The 12,885-nt window shown below is 34.1% G+C and overlaps 2 protein-coding genes across 2 annotated transcripts; one reads left to right on the top strand and one right to left on the bottom strand.

Annotated features, from left to right (window-relative positions):
• Positions 1 to 305: 305 nt before the first annotated feature.
• On the top strand, positions 306 to 4,694 carry LOC107871316 (GDSL esterase/lipase At5g33370). Its single transcript, XM_016718210.2, has 5 exons — positions 306 to 697; positions 1,546 to 1,673; positions 2,156 to 2,398; positions 3,032 to 3,284; positions 4,193 to 4,694. The coding sequence occupies exons 1-5, from the start codon at positions 457 to 459 to the stop codon at positions 4,423 to 4,425; spliced, it is 1,098 nt and encodes a 365-aa protein (XP_016573696.1). The 5' UTR covers positions 306 to 456; the 3' UTR covers positions 4,426 to 4,694.
• Positions 4,695 to 5,987: 1,293 nt separating this feature from the next.
• On the bottom strand, positions 5,988 to 10,314 carry LOC107871315 (probable nucleolar protein 5-2). The gene is made up of 8 exons (XM_016718209.2): positions 9,773 to 10,314; positions 9,647 to 9,688; positions 8,926 to 9,105; positions 8,669 to 8,833; positions 7,584 to 7,784; positions 6,874 to 7,371; positions 6,663 to 6,788; positions 5,988 to 6,589 (listed from the first exon to the last, which is right to left on the bottom strand). The coding sequence occupies exons 1-8, from the start codon at positions 9,848 to 9,850 to the stop codon at positions 6,212 to 6,214; spliced, it is 1,668 nt and encodes a 555-aa protein (XP_016573695.1). The 5' UTR covers positions 9,851 to 10,314; the 3' UTR covers positions 5,988 to 6,211.
• Between the last annotated feature and the right edge of the window lie 2,571 nt (positions 10,315 to 12,885).

Genomic DNA, 12,885 nt, shown 5'->3' with positions numbered 1-12,885 from the left:
TTCAGCGGGTTATTAATGACACCTTTTTATGATTGCTTACGTGTATCTATTTTACTTGATTGTGTAAAATTATTGTATACTGTTAAGTGTAAGAAGAATTGAAAAAGGAAAAGAACTCTAAGTACTTGAATGATTGAAAATGCATTTAATCACCCCCACCCCCCAACTGTAGACATTGACTATCCAATTGGAAGTTGTTATGATCCTTTTTCTTTACTAGTTACTTTTTGTATTATATATAACACCTAACATCCAAAGCCATTTATTAGTTTAATTTACCCACTCAATGCATATAAAGGCAACTCTTCTTTCACAATATCACACCAAACTTCATTTAGTTTCTTTCTAAAAGGAAATTAAGCACCACGTAGCTCTTGCTTTCTCTCTCTCTATATATAGTTACCTTTCATCTTTCTTTTAATTTGTTATAGCTAGGTCGTACTTAGAACATTTTCAATGGCTTCCATTGTTGGGATTATTTGGATGATGACCGTGTCATTGGCATTAAGAAATGGGCCAGGGGTGGTGGTAGAGGGAAGAGCATTTTTTGTGTTTGGAGATTCATTGGTTGATAATGGAAACAATAACTACTTGGCTACAAGTGCTCGAGCAGATTCCCCACCTTATGGAATTGATTATCCAACTCACCGTCCCACTGGCAGATTCTCTAATGGCCTTAACATTCCTGACATTATCAGTTAATTAAATTCCTCTCTTCTTATTTTCTTCGCCACTTGAAAACTATATATGTCATATTAGTACACAATTAGTATCATAAGCTTGATGAATGGACAGACAAGACTTCTCTGGCCCTCTCTCTACTTTTGTGGTTTGCATTCCATTCCAAAATACACATCATTAACTCCAACTTGTTTAGTTTTAGCTCTGTCTACCATTGATTTTGAAGCTGAAACATGAAAACTTAAGTTTTTGGAACTGTGATTTTTGAAACTTAAAGTTGTGTTTAAACATGTATTTATTTGGAAAAATTTAAAGTTTTATGAGTGGACCAATTTTTAAAACTTGAAAAGAAAAAAAATTATCCAAAATTTATGGCCAAACAGATAATAATGAATTTTCAAAATCTATGGCCAGTTTCTTTATTCTCTTTATAGGACTTGAAGCTTTACAACCTTCAAAATATTTTCTTCTTTTTCCATTTAACTTAAACTGTCGAATTTTTTTCATTTGGTGCTGCTGTGTGCATGCATGCAGCATTATTCTGTGCCAGGCACACGAGTCTCCAAGTCACAATTGTTTTTAAAAAATATATGTATTCTTCCCCTATAAATTTCAAAAAAAGAAAAAAAAAACGAGAGAGACTATGTATCGATCACCAAGACAAATAACAGATGAAAAAAATAGTATATACGCAGAAGACAGTCTTTAAGAAAGTCCCAGTCAATTATATTTCCCCTATTTTCTTGGGTAAAGTTTAGTCGGTGCATTGCTATGATTATATATCATTTTGTCTTCTTATTATTTTCCTTCTTATATATGACTATTTATTAAAATTTGTTTTGTCCTTGTTAACGTAATTATTAGGTGAAAAACTTGGGATTGAGCCTACATTGCCATACTTGAGTCCGGAGCTTCAAGGGGAAAAGCTTCTTGTTGGTGCCAACTTTGCTTCTGCTGGGGTTGGCGTACTTAATGACACTGGAATTCAATTTGTAAGCTTTATTTCAATTTTCCAATGATCAAAACCATTATTTGCAACAAAAACTGATTTTGTATTTTTTAACTCAGGATGATTTATTTTTCAAGTTTACTGCTGTAGATCTAGGTTTATTAATTGGCTAATTTTCCTCTTTAATATTGAGAAATAAAATGTATGGGCTTATGTCTCAATTGATGTGACAACATTTGTATTTTAGGAGTCGCACTAGCTTTTTTAGCACATTTCTTTTTGCATTATCTGTATTGTAAATATTTCAAATTGTTAATTTTCATGACTTATAGTAGTAATTTTTACATAGTTTATAAATATATAGTAAATTTTATCCAAAGAAAACCCTTAAATGTTCTCTGTGCAAATTCATGGTCAAAATGAAAAACTTTGGGAGTCCAAATAGGAGTAACACTACTAGCCTATATTTATCTTGGTTTCGTGTGCACTACATACATTTCTGATATCAAGGGGAGGCTTTTTCAGGTAAACATTATAAGGATTGGGCAACAGCTGGAGTACTATGCAGAATACCAAAAGAGAGTGGCTGCATTGATAGGGAGTGAAAAGGCAAAGCAACTGGTGAAGGAGGCTCTAGTTCTAATTACAATTGGTGGCAACGATTTTGTCAACAACTATTATTTGGTCCCTTTTTCTATGAGAGCTCGCCAATATATCCTTCCTGATTATGTCTCCTATGTCATCTCTGAGTACAAAAACGTTCTTAAGGTAACCATTAATACTTTTTCATCTGAATATATACACGCATGTTGCAAGTTGAAAAACTATGTCTTCTTTTTTTACCCCACTATTGGCACAGTAAAACAATATTATTCAAGTTACTGTTAACAAGCAGAGCATTCTCCGATCCATATATAAGGAAATAGAGGAATTTTAGTGGCATATCCTGCTAGCTTACCGAAACAAAATTTTAGAGATTAAATTAATTTTGAAGTTAATGGAAAATATGGACTCAAGGATTGGAATGTAGAGGTCATATCTATAGTAGCATTTGAGTGTATAGGCAATACAAAGAAGGATAGACGATTCAGTAGACGTTGAACCTTGCTGACCTACTTTAAGGGGGGAAATAAATCCTGCATGTGATTTATCTGTACAATTTTAAGCTAGCGGTGCCATTATATTTCAAGTCATTTTATGTAGCACATTGTAATTAAAGACAATGTCATTGCATTCCATTATTGGCACCACCATCTTAATTGAGTTAATTTCACCCCTTTTATTGAATTTGAAAGATCTGTCTGTCTTAAAGTAACATGAATATATATCAAATTCAATTCATCAATAATGAGTACTTTGTTAAGAAATTATATATGCTGACAGTTCAATTTTATGCCGCAGAAACTCCATAGCTTAGGAGCTCGTAGAGTTATTGTGACCGGGACCGGGCCATTAGGTTGTGTGCCAGCGGAATTAGCCCAAAGAAGCCAGGATGGCAACTGCGCTGATGAACTGCAGCAAGCATCAGTATTGTTCAATCCACAGCTAGTTGAGATGCTTAATGGCCTCAACAGTGAAATAGGCAGCCATGTTTTCATTGCAGCAAATACAAACCAAATGCACTTGGACTTCATTACTAATCCTCAAGCTTTTGGTACATAATTTTATGCTTCATAATTATTATTACCTACTTACTTTGTCATTGTTAGCATAAAAAGAAGAAAGTTAAGATGAGACTAATAATTGATTGTATCAAAATAAGTTTGGCTTTAAATGACGTCTCACACTTTAGTCCTCTCTAACATCTAATGTTATAATGAGAGCATGAGGTAAAGGTAATATTAGTTCTTGTAGGGTCCGGAAGAATTTCTTAATATTATATATGAAAAATTATAGGGTGTAATTTTGATACACTGGTAGTATATTAAAAGTTTACCCTATCAGACTTCACCTAAAAGATAAATACAAGTAATTGTCCATAATAAAGTGGGATAGTAACCTAGAAAATAGGACAATTATCTCCTACAACTGGTTAATAGACGTGTAGTGCAAAAAATCTTTCAAATCTCAGTGTATATAAGTAAAATCTAATACTCTCTTTGTTTCAAAAAGAATGACTACTTTGATTTCGCACAAAATTTAAGAAAATAAAAAAGATTTTTGAATTTTGTGGCCTTAAATTAAAGTTGTGTCAAATGTACTAAAATGTTCTTTAATCTTGTGGTCCTAAACATGCCATGTGAAAAGTTGAAATTAACATATTGCCAAAAAATGAAAAGAATCATTCTTTTTTAAACGAATTAAAAAGAAAAATAGGTTATTTTTTTTCTAAGTAGCTATTTTTGTATGGGGAATTGGGGATGGACCAGGTGTAGCACTTATGATGGATCTAGTTCAGGCCTCGTTCACTCAGGCCATTCACTACTAACTAGCAAACCAAGTCATGAAAAGTCCATTCAGTAATTCTTTTTTGTAAAATAAAAGAACTGCTAATGTTAGTTGCATATATATATAGCTTTATATATATGGTTTACTAACATTGAAGGTAAATGGATGGGGCAGGATTTGTGACATCAAAGGTGGCATGCTGTGGACAAGGACCATACAATGGTATAGGGCTGTGCACACCCTTATCCAACTTGTGCCCAAACAGAGATGAATATGCATTTTGGGATCCATTTCACCCCACGGAGAGGGCTAACAGAATCATAGTTGAACAGATCTTGACTGGAACAACTGACTACATGCACCCTATGAACCTTAGCACCATCTTGGTTATGGATTCCAAGGCTTAATAAACTCTACACTCATTTTATTTAGATCTTATTTCACTCAAAATGTTATTGTTTGATGTAGCAGTCAGTGCATGTGTCTTCCAATCCTTTTAGCTGAGTTCCGTCTTTGAAATAAGATGGACATTGTGTCAAATGTAAGTGCAATTGAGTTGATCAGTCCCACAGCTTGTATTCCTGCATCTTTTCTTCTAATAGTACGTCTCTTTTCGTTTTCTTTAATTTGTGATGGACGAGTCATTATTAGAAGATTTACAAAAGCTAAGAAGTCCGCGAGTCCGCATTATTAGAAGATTGACAGAAGCTAAGAAGTGTGCCAGTAGTACAAGGTTCTAAATTCAGCCCTGTGCATTAAAGTGCCTGCTATACACAGCGTCAAGGGAAGGGTCGGACCACAAGGGTATATTGTACACAACCTCACCTTACATTTCTGCAAGGGGCTATTTCCACGACTTGAACAAGGGGCTGTTTCCACGACTTGAACATGTAACCTCCTGATCACATGACAGCAAGTTTACCAGTTACTCCAATGCTCCCCTTCTCAAGATTCTAAATAAGATACAAAAAAAAAAATGGTGTAAATATTTTGTTAATAGAGATTAATCATATGGCTTAAAACACGTAAACAAGGATAGCAAACACTTCAACAGTAGAATTAAGCATCCAATCCAGGTTGATAAGAGTCTTTAAGTTGCATTTCAAACCACTAGAAACTGATCAATGACATCTTTAACCACTCAAAAACATCACTAATACCTAAATACCAAGACTCTTAATACATTACAACATATTTTTCTTTTTCCTTTTATGTTCTATTCCTACACATTCTACTTCAATGCTGATGATTCTTTCTTCTTCCTCTTACCAGCATCTTCAGGTTCAGCCCATCAGTTGATACACTAATTGTCCTTGGTTCCAGCAGACCTTTTTGTTCTCATTTTTCCTCATACCGTTGATCCAGTAGGACCTTTTCTTCTCGTTTTTCTTCATTCCTTCACTATCAAGAACTTATTCACCTGCTTCCTCAGTTTGAGGTGGCTAAGTCAGACCCTAATGATCTCTGGTCTCCCTTCGCTTGAAAAGGACACATGACGACTGGCTACATGTTACAGCTAACCAAATTGAAAAATGCATGAGATTGCCTCTCACAACCTCTAGAAAATATATATTTTTCTTTAGATAAAAAGAGAGAAGGGGAAAAGGACAGCTGCATTAGCAGTCAACCTGCTAATGAAATGCCTGGAGCCAGTATACAACATTGGCAATTCCCAGTAGGATAACAGAAGTTGCTCATAGCATGAACTAAGGCTCTGTTATCATCACTGTGACAGATTAAACAGAACAGAGCGAAACCTGCAACAAAGAATGTATATTCGCATATTGTGCCTTAAAAGGTACAAGGATTCTTGTGGTTGCAGACATAGCAACAGTTCTTAAGGCATTGGAAACAGCGTAGGCAAGAGGGGCAATTTTCCATACATATGAAGATGACAGAAAGAACACAACCGTATTTGGCACTTTACCAACAATACAATTGTGGCGCACTATTAACTTGAAATCATCCGTGGCTTAAAACATGTAAAATAGCATAACAAAAATTCCAAAGAAGGATAAAGCATCCACGGTAGGAATAAAAGCATACTCCAAGCATCTGCTGTCAACAAACAGAATCCTAGGTTGCATTACAAAGCAATAATAATTGAATAATGACATCATTGAACAACTTAAATACGCCATCCACTGCCCAATACCAAAATTGTCCATACTAATAGTGTCTCCTCTGGGACACTTACTCTTCAGTTTTCTTCTTCTTTTTCTCTTTCTTTTTATCCGTGGTTTCTGTTTCATCCTCGTCAGCATCAGCATGTTTCCTCTTCTTTTTCTTACTTTGTTCCATTTCTACATTTTCTACTTCAATATCTGCATGTTTCTTCTTTTTCTTCTTCTCCTCCTTCCCAGTGTCTTCAGGTTCTGCACCATCAGCTACTACAACAGTATCCTCTGTTTCAGCAGATTTCTTCTTCTTTTTCTTTTTCTTCTCTAATTCAGTAACAGGGGCTTCTTCAACCGATTCTTCCTGAGTTTGAGATGGCTGTTCATCTATGCTCCTTTTTTTGTCATCATTCTCAATGTGGCACATAACAGAATCGGCAGAAGGATTGTAAGCCTACAGAAGGGAGAAGTCAATACTGGAAGCAAACCAAGTAAGTATTAACTCAAAATAGAAGACAGTCCCAAACCTTAGCTGGTGCTGTCAGTCCCTTTTTACGATCCTTGTCATAAAATTCGATCTTAGGTTTGCCCTTACCGGACCCAGCTGATTTTCTCAACTCTTTGCCTTCTAAGGCTCTTAAGCGTGCATCAAGCTAAAAAAGTTGCATACCATAATAATCACTCTCTAAAGAGAAGAAGTGAATAATATCATTCAAAAATAATAATTAGCAACATTACCTTGGCCCGATTCTCCAAACCCATGGTATTATCTTGACTATCTGCAAGAGCATCATATCGAATCGCCAAAGCAGTTTTTGCAGCAAGAGATCTTGATATTTTACCCTTGTATTTTGATGCTGCCTGTCCAATCAAAGATGCATGATATATAAGCCCATATTTTGGAGTTGCATGCTTTGTCTTCAAAGCTCTGAAAAGAGCTTTTTCAGCACCAAGTATCTGAACAGTACTTCCAGGTTGTTTCGCAAGATTTAACAAGCTACCACCATGAGCAATAAGTCTAGCTCCAACAAGTTCTCCAACAAGAGCCGTAAGATTTGGGGCAATGGTGTTCATCCTGCTCTTCAAATAATCATATAACTGAGATCTGTACTCAGAGAATGACAGAACTTGGCTGCATAAATCTTTAATATTCTCCAGATCAAGATCACTAACTTCAGTGCCCATAGAGATCATGGCTGCCTCTTTCAATTCTGTCTCAACCTCTTCAGGCAGTATCTGTGAACATTGCAAACAGAAAGTGTGAATTTTGTCTTACGTACTTCAGAATGATGTGCCTTGTCAAAAGCAACATTGGACTACGATACATCACAAGCTTCATTCCAACAGGCAAGCTAGACAACATGCTGATGAATATTACTGAGAATAAACAGCAATCTATTTTTTAAGTTCAAATTATTTGAAGCATGTAAAAAGAAGCCAATCCTTACCTCAGAGAAATCTAGCATTGCAGCATTGGTACGGTCACCCATCAACTTAACAGCCTTGGCATAAAGAATGTTATCTTGAACAATCTTTTCAAGCTCAGGAAAATGCCAACCATACCACTCTCGGACTCTCATGGCATATGTATTTAGCTCTTTATCAAGATCATCCAACAAGCTAATGGCCTGTACAATCATTGTATCCACCTGGAAAAGCAATAAACAGTCAATTGTACTGCTATCTGTTTAATTAAAAAACATATCTGACAAGAATATAAAATTGGACAAATAACTATGAAGCTATACAGAGAACTTCAAGAGACAGAACCAGGCAGAAAATGGTAAGACTGTAATACATTCTTTTGAATGTTAAGGGTTCAGTGAATCACAGGAAACTACATAACCTCAACTGGCAAGAAACTGTCAGATTTCAGGAAACCACAGAGCTGTGACTACTCAAAGTACATATACTAAATAGAATACATATGGAACGAGCATAAAATTGGCTGTGTAAACAATGAAATGCCAACCTACATAATCACCATCAGCATGCTTTATGGAGAATGTTATTCCATATTTTTGTTTACACTCTTTAGATCCTTTCTTAAAGTTACACAACACGATGCAATTTAAAGAATCAGAATTGACAATTTCCAGGGTGAATCAAATAATATGCACTATCTAAAATTTTAATAATGACGATCTAGCATCACCAGAATTAAATAGAATAATGTTATCCAACAACAGATAACACTCTAAAATTAGTTCAGACCTAGTAATATTACACACGCTCTACCAGAAATGATACAAGCTAGAGCATACAAAACCGAAGTGTTCTGCAGCAATTGATTTTTTATAAGATCACCCGCCCCAAATCTCTAATCCATGAGTTAAGGTTGGTCCTTTTCCACTTTGTTGCCTTGGTGGATTGAACCCCTAACTTCCTTTAATATGTTGTCTTTCCCTTCTATCCACTAGGCTAACCTACCTTTTCTCCATGGCAACTGATTATCCCAATATTTGCTACGTAATAATATATATAACGAAACCATGTAGAACATGAATTAGATCAGTCAATTTACAGCAATTACCTTGTCAGGGCTAAACTTTAGCTTGTATCTTGAAAGACTGTGAGATAAACCCAAGCTCATTGGAGTCAAGTCTTGATACGCAAGACCAGAAATGAGCTCAGTCAACTGACTTCTAACCCCTCTCATCAATTCCATGACAGCATTATTATGAACACAATCAATTTGCTGCAAACACATCACACACAAGCTTCAGCCAAAAAAGATAGGAAACAGAACATAACTAAGACATAATGAGCTGACATAAAAAGGGAACCGACCAGTTTCTCTTTAATTGCATTTCCAAGCTTTGAATCAGCAACCCCCAAAGTTTCACCATCACAATGCGCTTTCAAGAACTTGCGCAGTCCTTTGCTGGGCTTGCTATCTATCAACAGCGTAGCTGCTGATAGAGCTTCTGAGGTGTTCTCAAACTTAGAGAAAGCTTTTAGCTTCACAACCTGTTTCCGTACCAACCAATCACGTAAATGTAGAATTTACGAAACATAAAGTTGAAACTTTAGGTATGTCGTATCCCCAACATCAACTAAGCATAATTTATTTATTAAAAAAAAAAGATAAAAAAAGACCATGGTTGGAGTGTGTCTAATAAAGTAGCTTGTGTTTACCAAACCAACATAGAGAACAACAAAGCCGTGCTTGGCTTTGTCCAATTTTTAACATGCTATGCCAAAATTTCTCCTTGACGTGTTTTAGAGCCTGTTTGGATTGCCAGCCATTAGTTAGAATTTCTAGCTTTTGGCTTTTGGCTTTTGGCTTACTTTTATCATTTTGGCTTAAAATCAAGTGCTTATAAGCACTTTTTTTATTTTATCCAAACGGCTCTTACTTTCAAAATTTTAACCACAGTATATCATACCGAGCTAACTGCGCCCAATGTCTACACAAACCAATAAATACATAAAATATTTGTTTTATCAAAAGACTCGGATTTTAGAGCTAAACTTGATGAGTAAAAAAACCAGGTTAAAGAAGAAGTACTTTTCTGGCAGAATCAGTTGAGGAGAACTCCTTCCACAAATCCTACAACACAGACAAAAAAGAAAATTCTATAATAAAACAAGAAAACACAAAATAAATAAATAAATAAATAAATAATGAAAATACCTCAACTTTGGAGAGTTTTCCCTCATCCAGAACTTTGAAAAGGGCAAAGCCTGCCGGCGTTTCAAACAATACCAACATCTTCTTTGGCCAAAAAAACAAATGGGAGAAAACGGAAGAAGCTGTAAGAGAGGGTTTAGCTCCTCACTTCCTTCTCTGTATGCCTATGCTATTGAAGGTACTACGGTTTTAGAGAGGTGGCAATGGGTTTTGTTGCAAAAACAGTAACTAGCTCTATTGCTCCCCCGATAATTCCATATTTACACTTCTATCCTGGAATGTTTTACTCTAATATTTGAGGTAAAATAGCAAACTCTATGAAGGTGTCAATATCATATCCAATTGGTTCAACCCATTTAAATTTAGATCGGTTATTGTCCCACCTAGTTTAACCTTTTCTCTTATTTTCACCGTAAAATGTTGATTACAATTAAATAAACGTCATATGTTAATTTTTTCCCTTTATATTTCTTTATTATTAGAATTAGCAGTTATTTGTGTTACATTATAGCGCACAAGAAGAGGCAAAAAAAACTTGAAGAATTTGTCTACTCTTGAACACTTATGTCGGTAAGCATATATCAGCTTCTTTCATTAAATTATATATTATTTTGACTATATAGAAGCGTGAAGGGAAACAAGTGATGGTGGTCATATTTTACGATATCATCTTTATTAATTATTATATATGTATCAGTTAAGTATTAAAAAATTAATAATATTTAATAAAAAATATAAAATAGACATTTATGACATGTCTATTTCAGCTACTTCAATCGTAATTTTACTATTTCATCCCTAATTAATTACTTTAAGTGATTTAAATATTAAAAAAATATATTTAATAAAAAAGATAAAATAAACAAAAAAAATGATAAACAAACTATTAATGTTTTAAATTAACTTGACATTTTATATAAGGCCCGTCTAAATTTTTTTCACAATTATTTTTTATATTAATTTTTTTATATCACTTTTAATAAGTTATTTCCTAATTGATTATTATATGTCATTTACGTATTAAGAAATTAATAATATTTAATAGAAAAATTAAAATAGACATTTATGACATGTCTGCTTCAGCTAGTTCAACCGTAATTTTACTATTTCATCCCTAATTAATTATTAAAAAATAATATTTAATAAAAAATAAAATAAATAAAAATAATAATAAATTAACTATTGATGTTTAAAATTAACTTGACATCTTATATGAGGCCCGCTTAAATTTTTTTGACAACTATTTTTATAGTAATTTTCTTGTATCACTTCTAATAAGTTATTATGAGTCATTTAAGACATGTCTGTTTTGCGACTTCAATCATCATATTTGATTGACTCTCAAAATTATATCAGTGTCACTTAGATTGAAATAGAAGAAAAAGTATTATAAATTTCAATAATTAAAAACTTAAATTATTTTTAAAATATAATAGACTATCAATGCTAAAAAGTTTGGACAAGGAGATTATTATAAATTATAATTGTTAACAACTTAAAATAATAAATTATAATGTCAAAAAACTATTATAAATTACAATAGCTAACAACTTAAAATATCTAAAAGAAATATTTAACATATAATTAGTTATCAAAATTTATTTATATCACATAAACTGAGACTAAAAATAACATATATTTGGCCTGTACTAGTGTAAGACCCCGCAAAATTCCTAGCTTAATTCAGTCCTTTAAGCTTGTTAAGGGTCTCAGACTTAGAAAATTCTAGCTAAGTATTCAGACTTAGTTTATTTTTAGGCCTTCGAAAGTTGACAATCTCATTTCGCGACCTTAAATTCCTTTAAATGTCTATATTTTAGTTAATTCATGATTAGGAAGGTCAATAGGTGTTCTCGGACTAGTTTCGAATTTTTCGAACTTCGTTTGAAGCTCCTTTGAAATCCTAAAACAGTGTACCAACGCGATCTTGGAGCGCCACATCGCTATCGCTTTGGTTAATATTTTCCCCAACTACCAGCGTCAAATTTCAATGAGTCAGCACGATCGTGGCGCGATGCGTTGGATATCGCGTTGGTGACATCGATGCGCCGCGTCGACTTACGCATCGACAATCCAATTTTCACTCATTAAAAGACGTGTTCTTGGGGGTATTTGGGTCTTTTTTCCCCGACTCTCAGCCCTCAAAACACAAAATTTTAATACCCTATGAAGCAAATAAACACATTCTTTCTCAATTTCTCTCAAGAACAAGCCTTAGGGTTTTTAAATTTCAAATCAAGAACTCAAGATTCCACCATTAATTTTCAGAAATTCTTCAACAAGGTATGTAAAGTGTTCATCCAAAGGTTCCTTCCACCCTTGGAGTTCGAGAAACTTCTTTTAAAAACATGAATTGTGATTTCCATGTTGTGGGTTCGAATGTAATCATGTTGATGTTGTAGAATGTGTTCTAAGTTGAAATCTTTATGTGTTTTTTAATATTATGATAGGATGTAAGTTGAATTTTGATTCTCTTATATTGAAACCCTTGAATTTTGAAGTCATGATGTATTAGCATTGTTGATCATACCCAAGTATAAAGCTACGCCTACTATGTGTTTGATAAAATGCTAAATTAAGACTATGGTGCTTTTGTGTTCCTTTGGTGGTCTAAATGATGAACTTATGCTATACCCACATGTTCACAATGTCTTCCATGTTAAAGCTATACCTTGCATGTGTTTGATGGAATGCTCATGAGATTAGTTTAATGAAATTATAATGTGTTAGTATGCATTCCTATTCATGTGCAAGTTCATGACTTTCAAGTGATTGATGAAATGCCTTTTAGATCGTATTGTGAGTTGTTGACTATTGTCAAGTATTCAAGAATTATCATGTCTTATTATTTTCATGCTATCGAGTCCTGGGGTATTTAATACCCGATAATTTAGCTGTGTGTCTAGAGTCAGTATCAGTTACAGAACAGTATCAATCATGTCATGATCAGTAGTGCTCTAGTTCAGTTACAGAACTTAGAAAAACTCAGTAAACTCAGTATCAATCCAGTCCGATTCAGTATTCAGTTCAGTCCTCAGTAAACTCAGTCAGATAACAGAACTCACTAGTATTTCATCAGTCAACAAAACTAGTAAACTCAGTTCAGTTCAGTTAAT

The sequence above is a fragment of the Capsicum annuum genome, chromosome 12 (genome assembly GCF_002878395.1).
Source record: "Capsicum annuum cultivar UCD-10X-F1 chromosome 12, UCD10Xv1.1, whole genome shotgun sequence".
Taxonomy (NCBI): Eukaryota; Viridiplantae; Streptophyta; class Magnoliopsida; order Solanales; family Solanaceae; genus Capsicum; species Capsicum annuum.
The sequence above is the reverse complement of the archived record's forward strand: the minus strand, read 5'-3'. Positions and strand labels throughout refer to the sequence as shown.

Excerpts from the sequence above, each read along its gene's own strand:
- LOC107871316 (XM_016718210.2), top strand. The coding sequence starts at position 457 with ATGGCTTCCATTGTTGGGATTATTTGGATGATGACCGTGTCATTGGCA. Across the intron at positions 1,674-2,155 it reads ATGACACTGGAATTCAATTT|GTAAACATTATAAGGATTGG; the intron begins GTAAGCTTTATT and ends AGGCTTTTTCAG. Across the intron at positions 3,285-4,192 it reads TACTAATCCTCAAGCTTTTG|GATTTGTGACATCAAAGGTG; the intron begins GTACATAATTTT and ends TGGATGGGGCAG.
- LOC107871315 (XM_016718209.2), bottom strand. The coding sequence starts at position 9,850 with ATGTTGGTATTGTTTGAAACGCCGGCAGGCTTTGCCCTTTTCAAAGTT. Across the intron at positions 9,106-9,646 it reads CAACTGATTCTGCCAGAAAA|GTTGTGAAGCTAAAAGCTTT; the intron begins GTACTTCTTCTT and ends GTACGGAAACAG. Across the intron at positions 8,834-8,925 it reads ATGCAATTAAAGAGAAACTG|CAAATTGATTGTGTTCATAA; the intron begins GTCGGTTCCCTT and ends ATGTGTTTGCAG.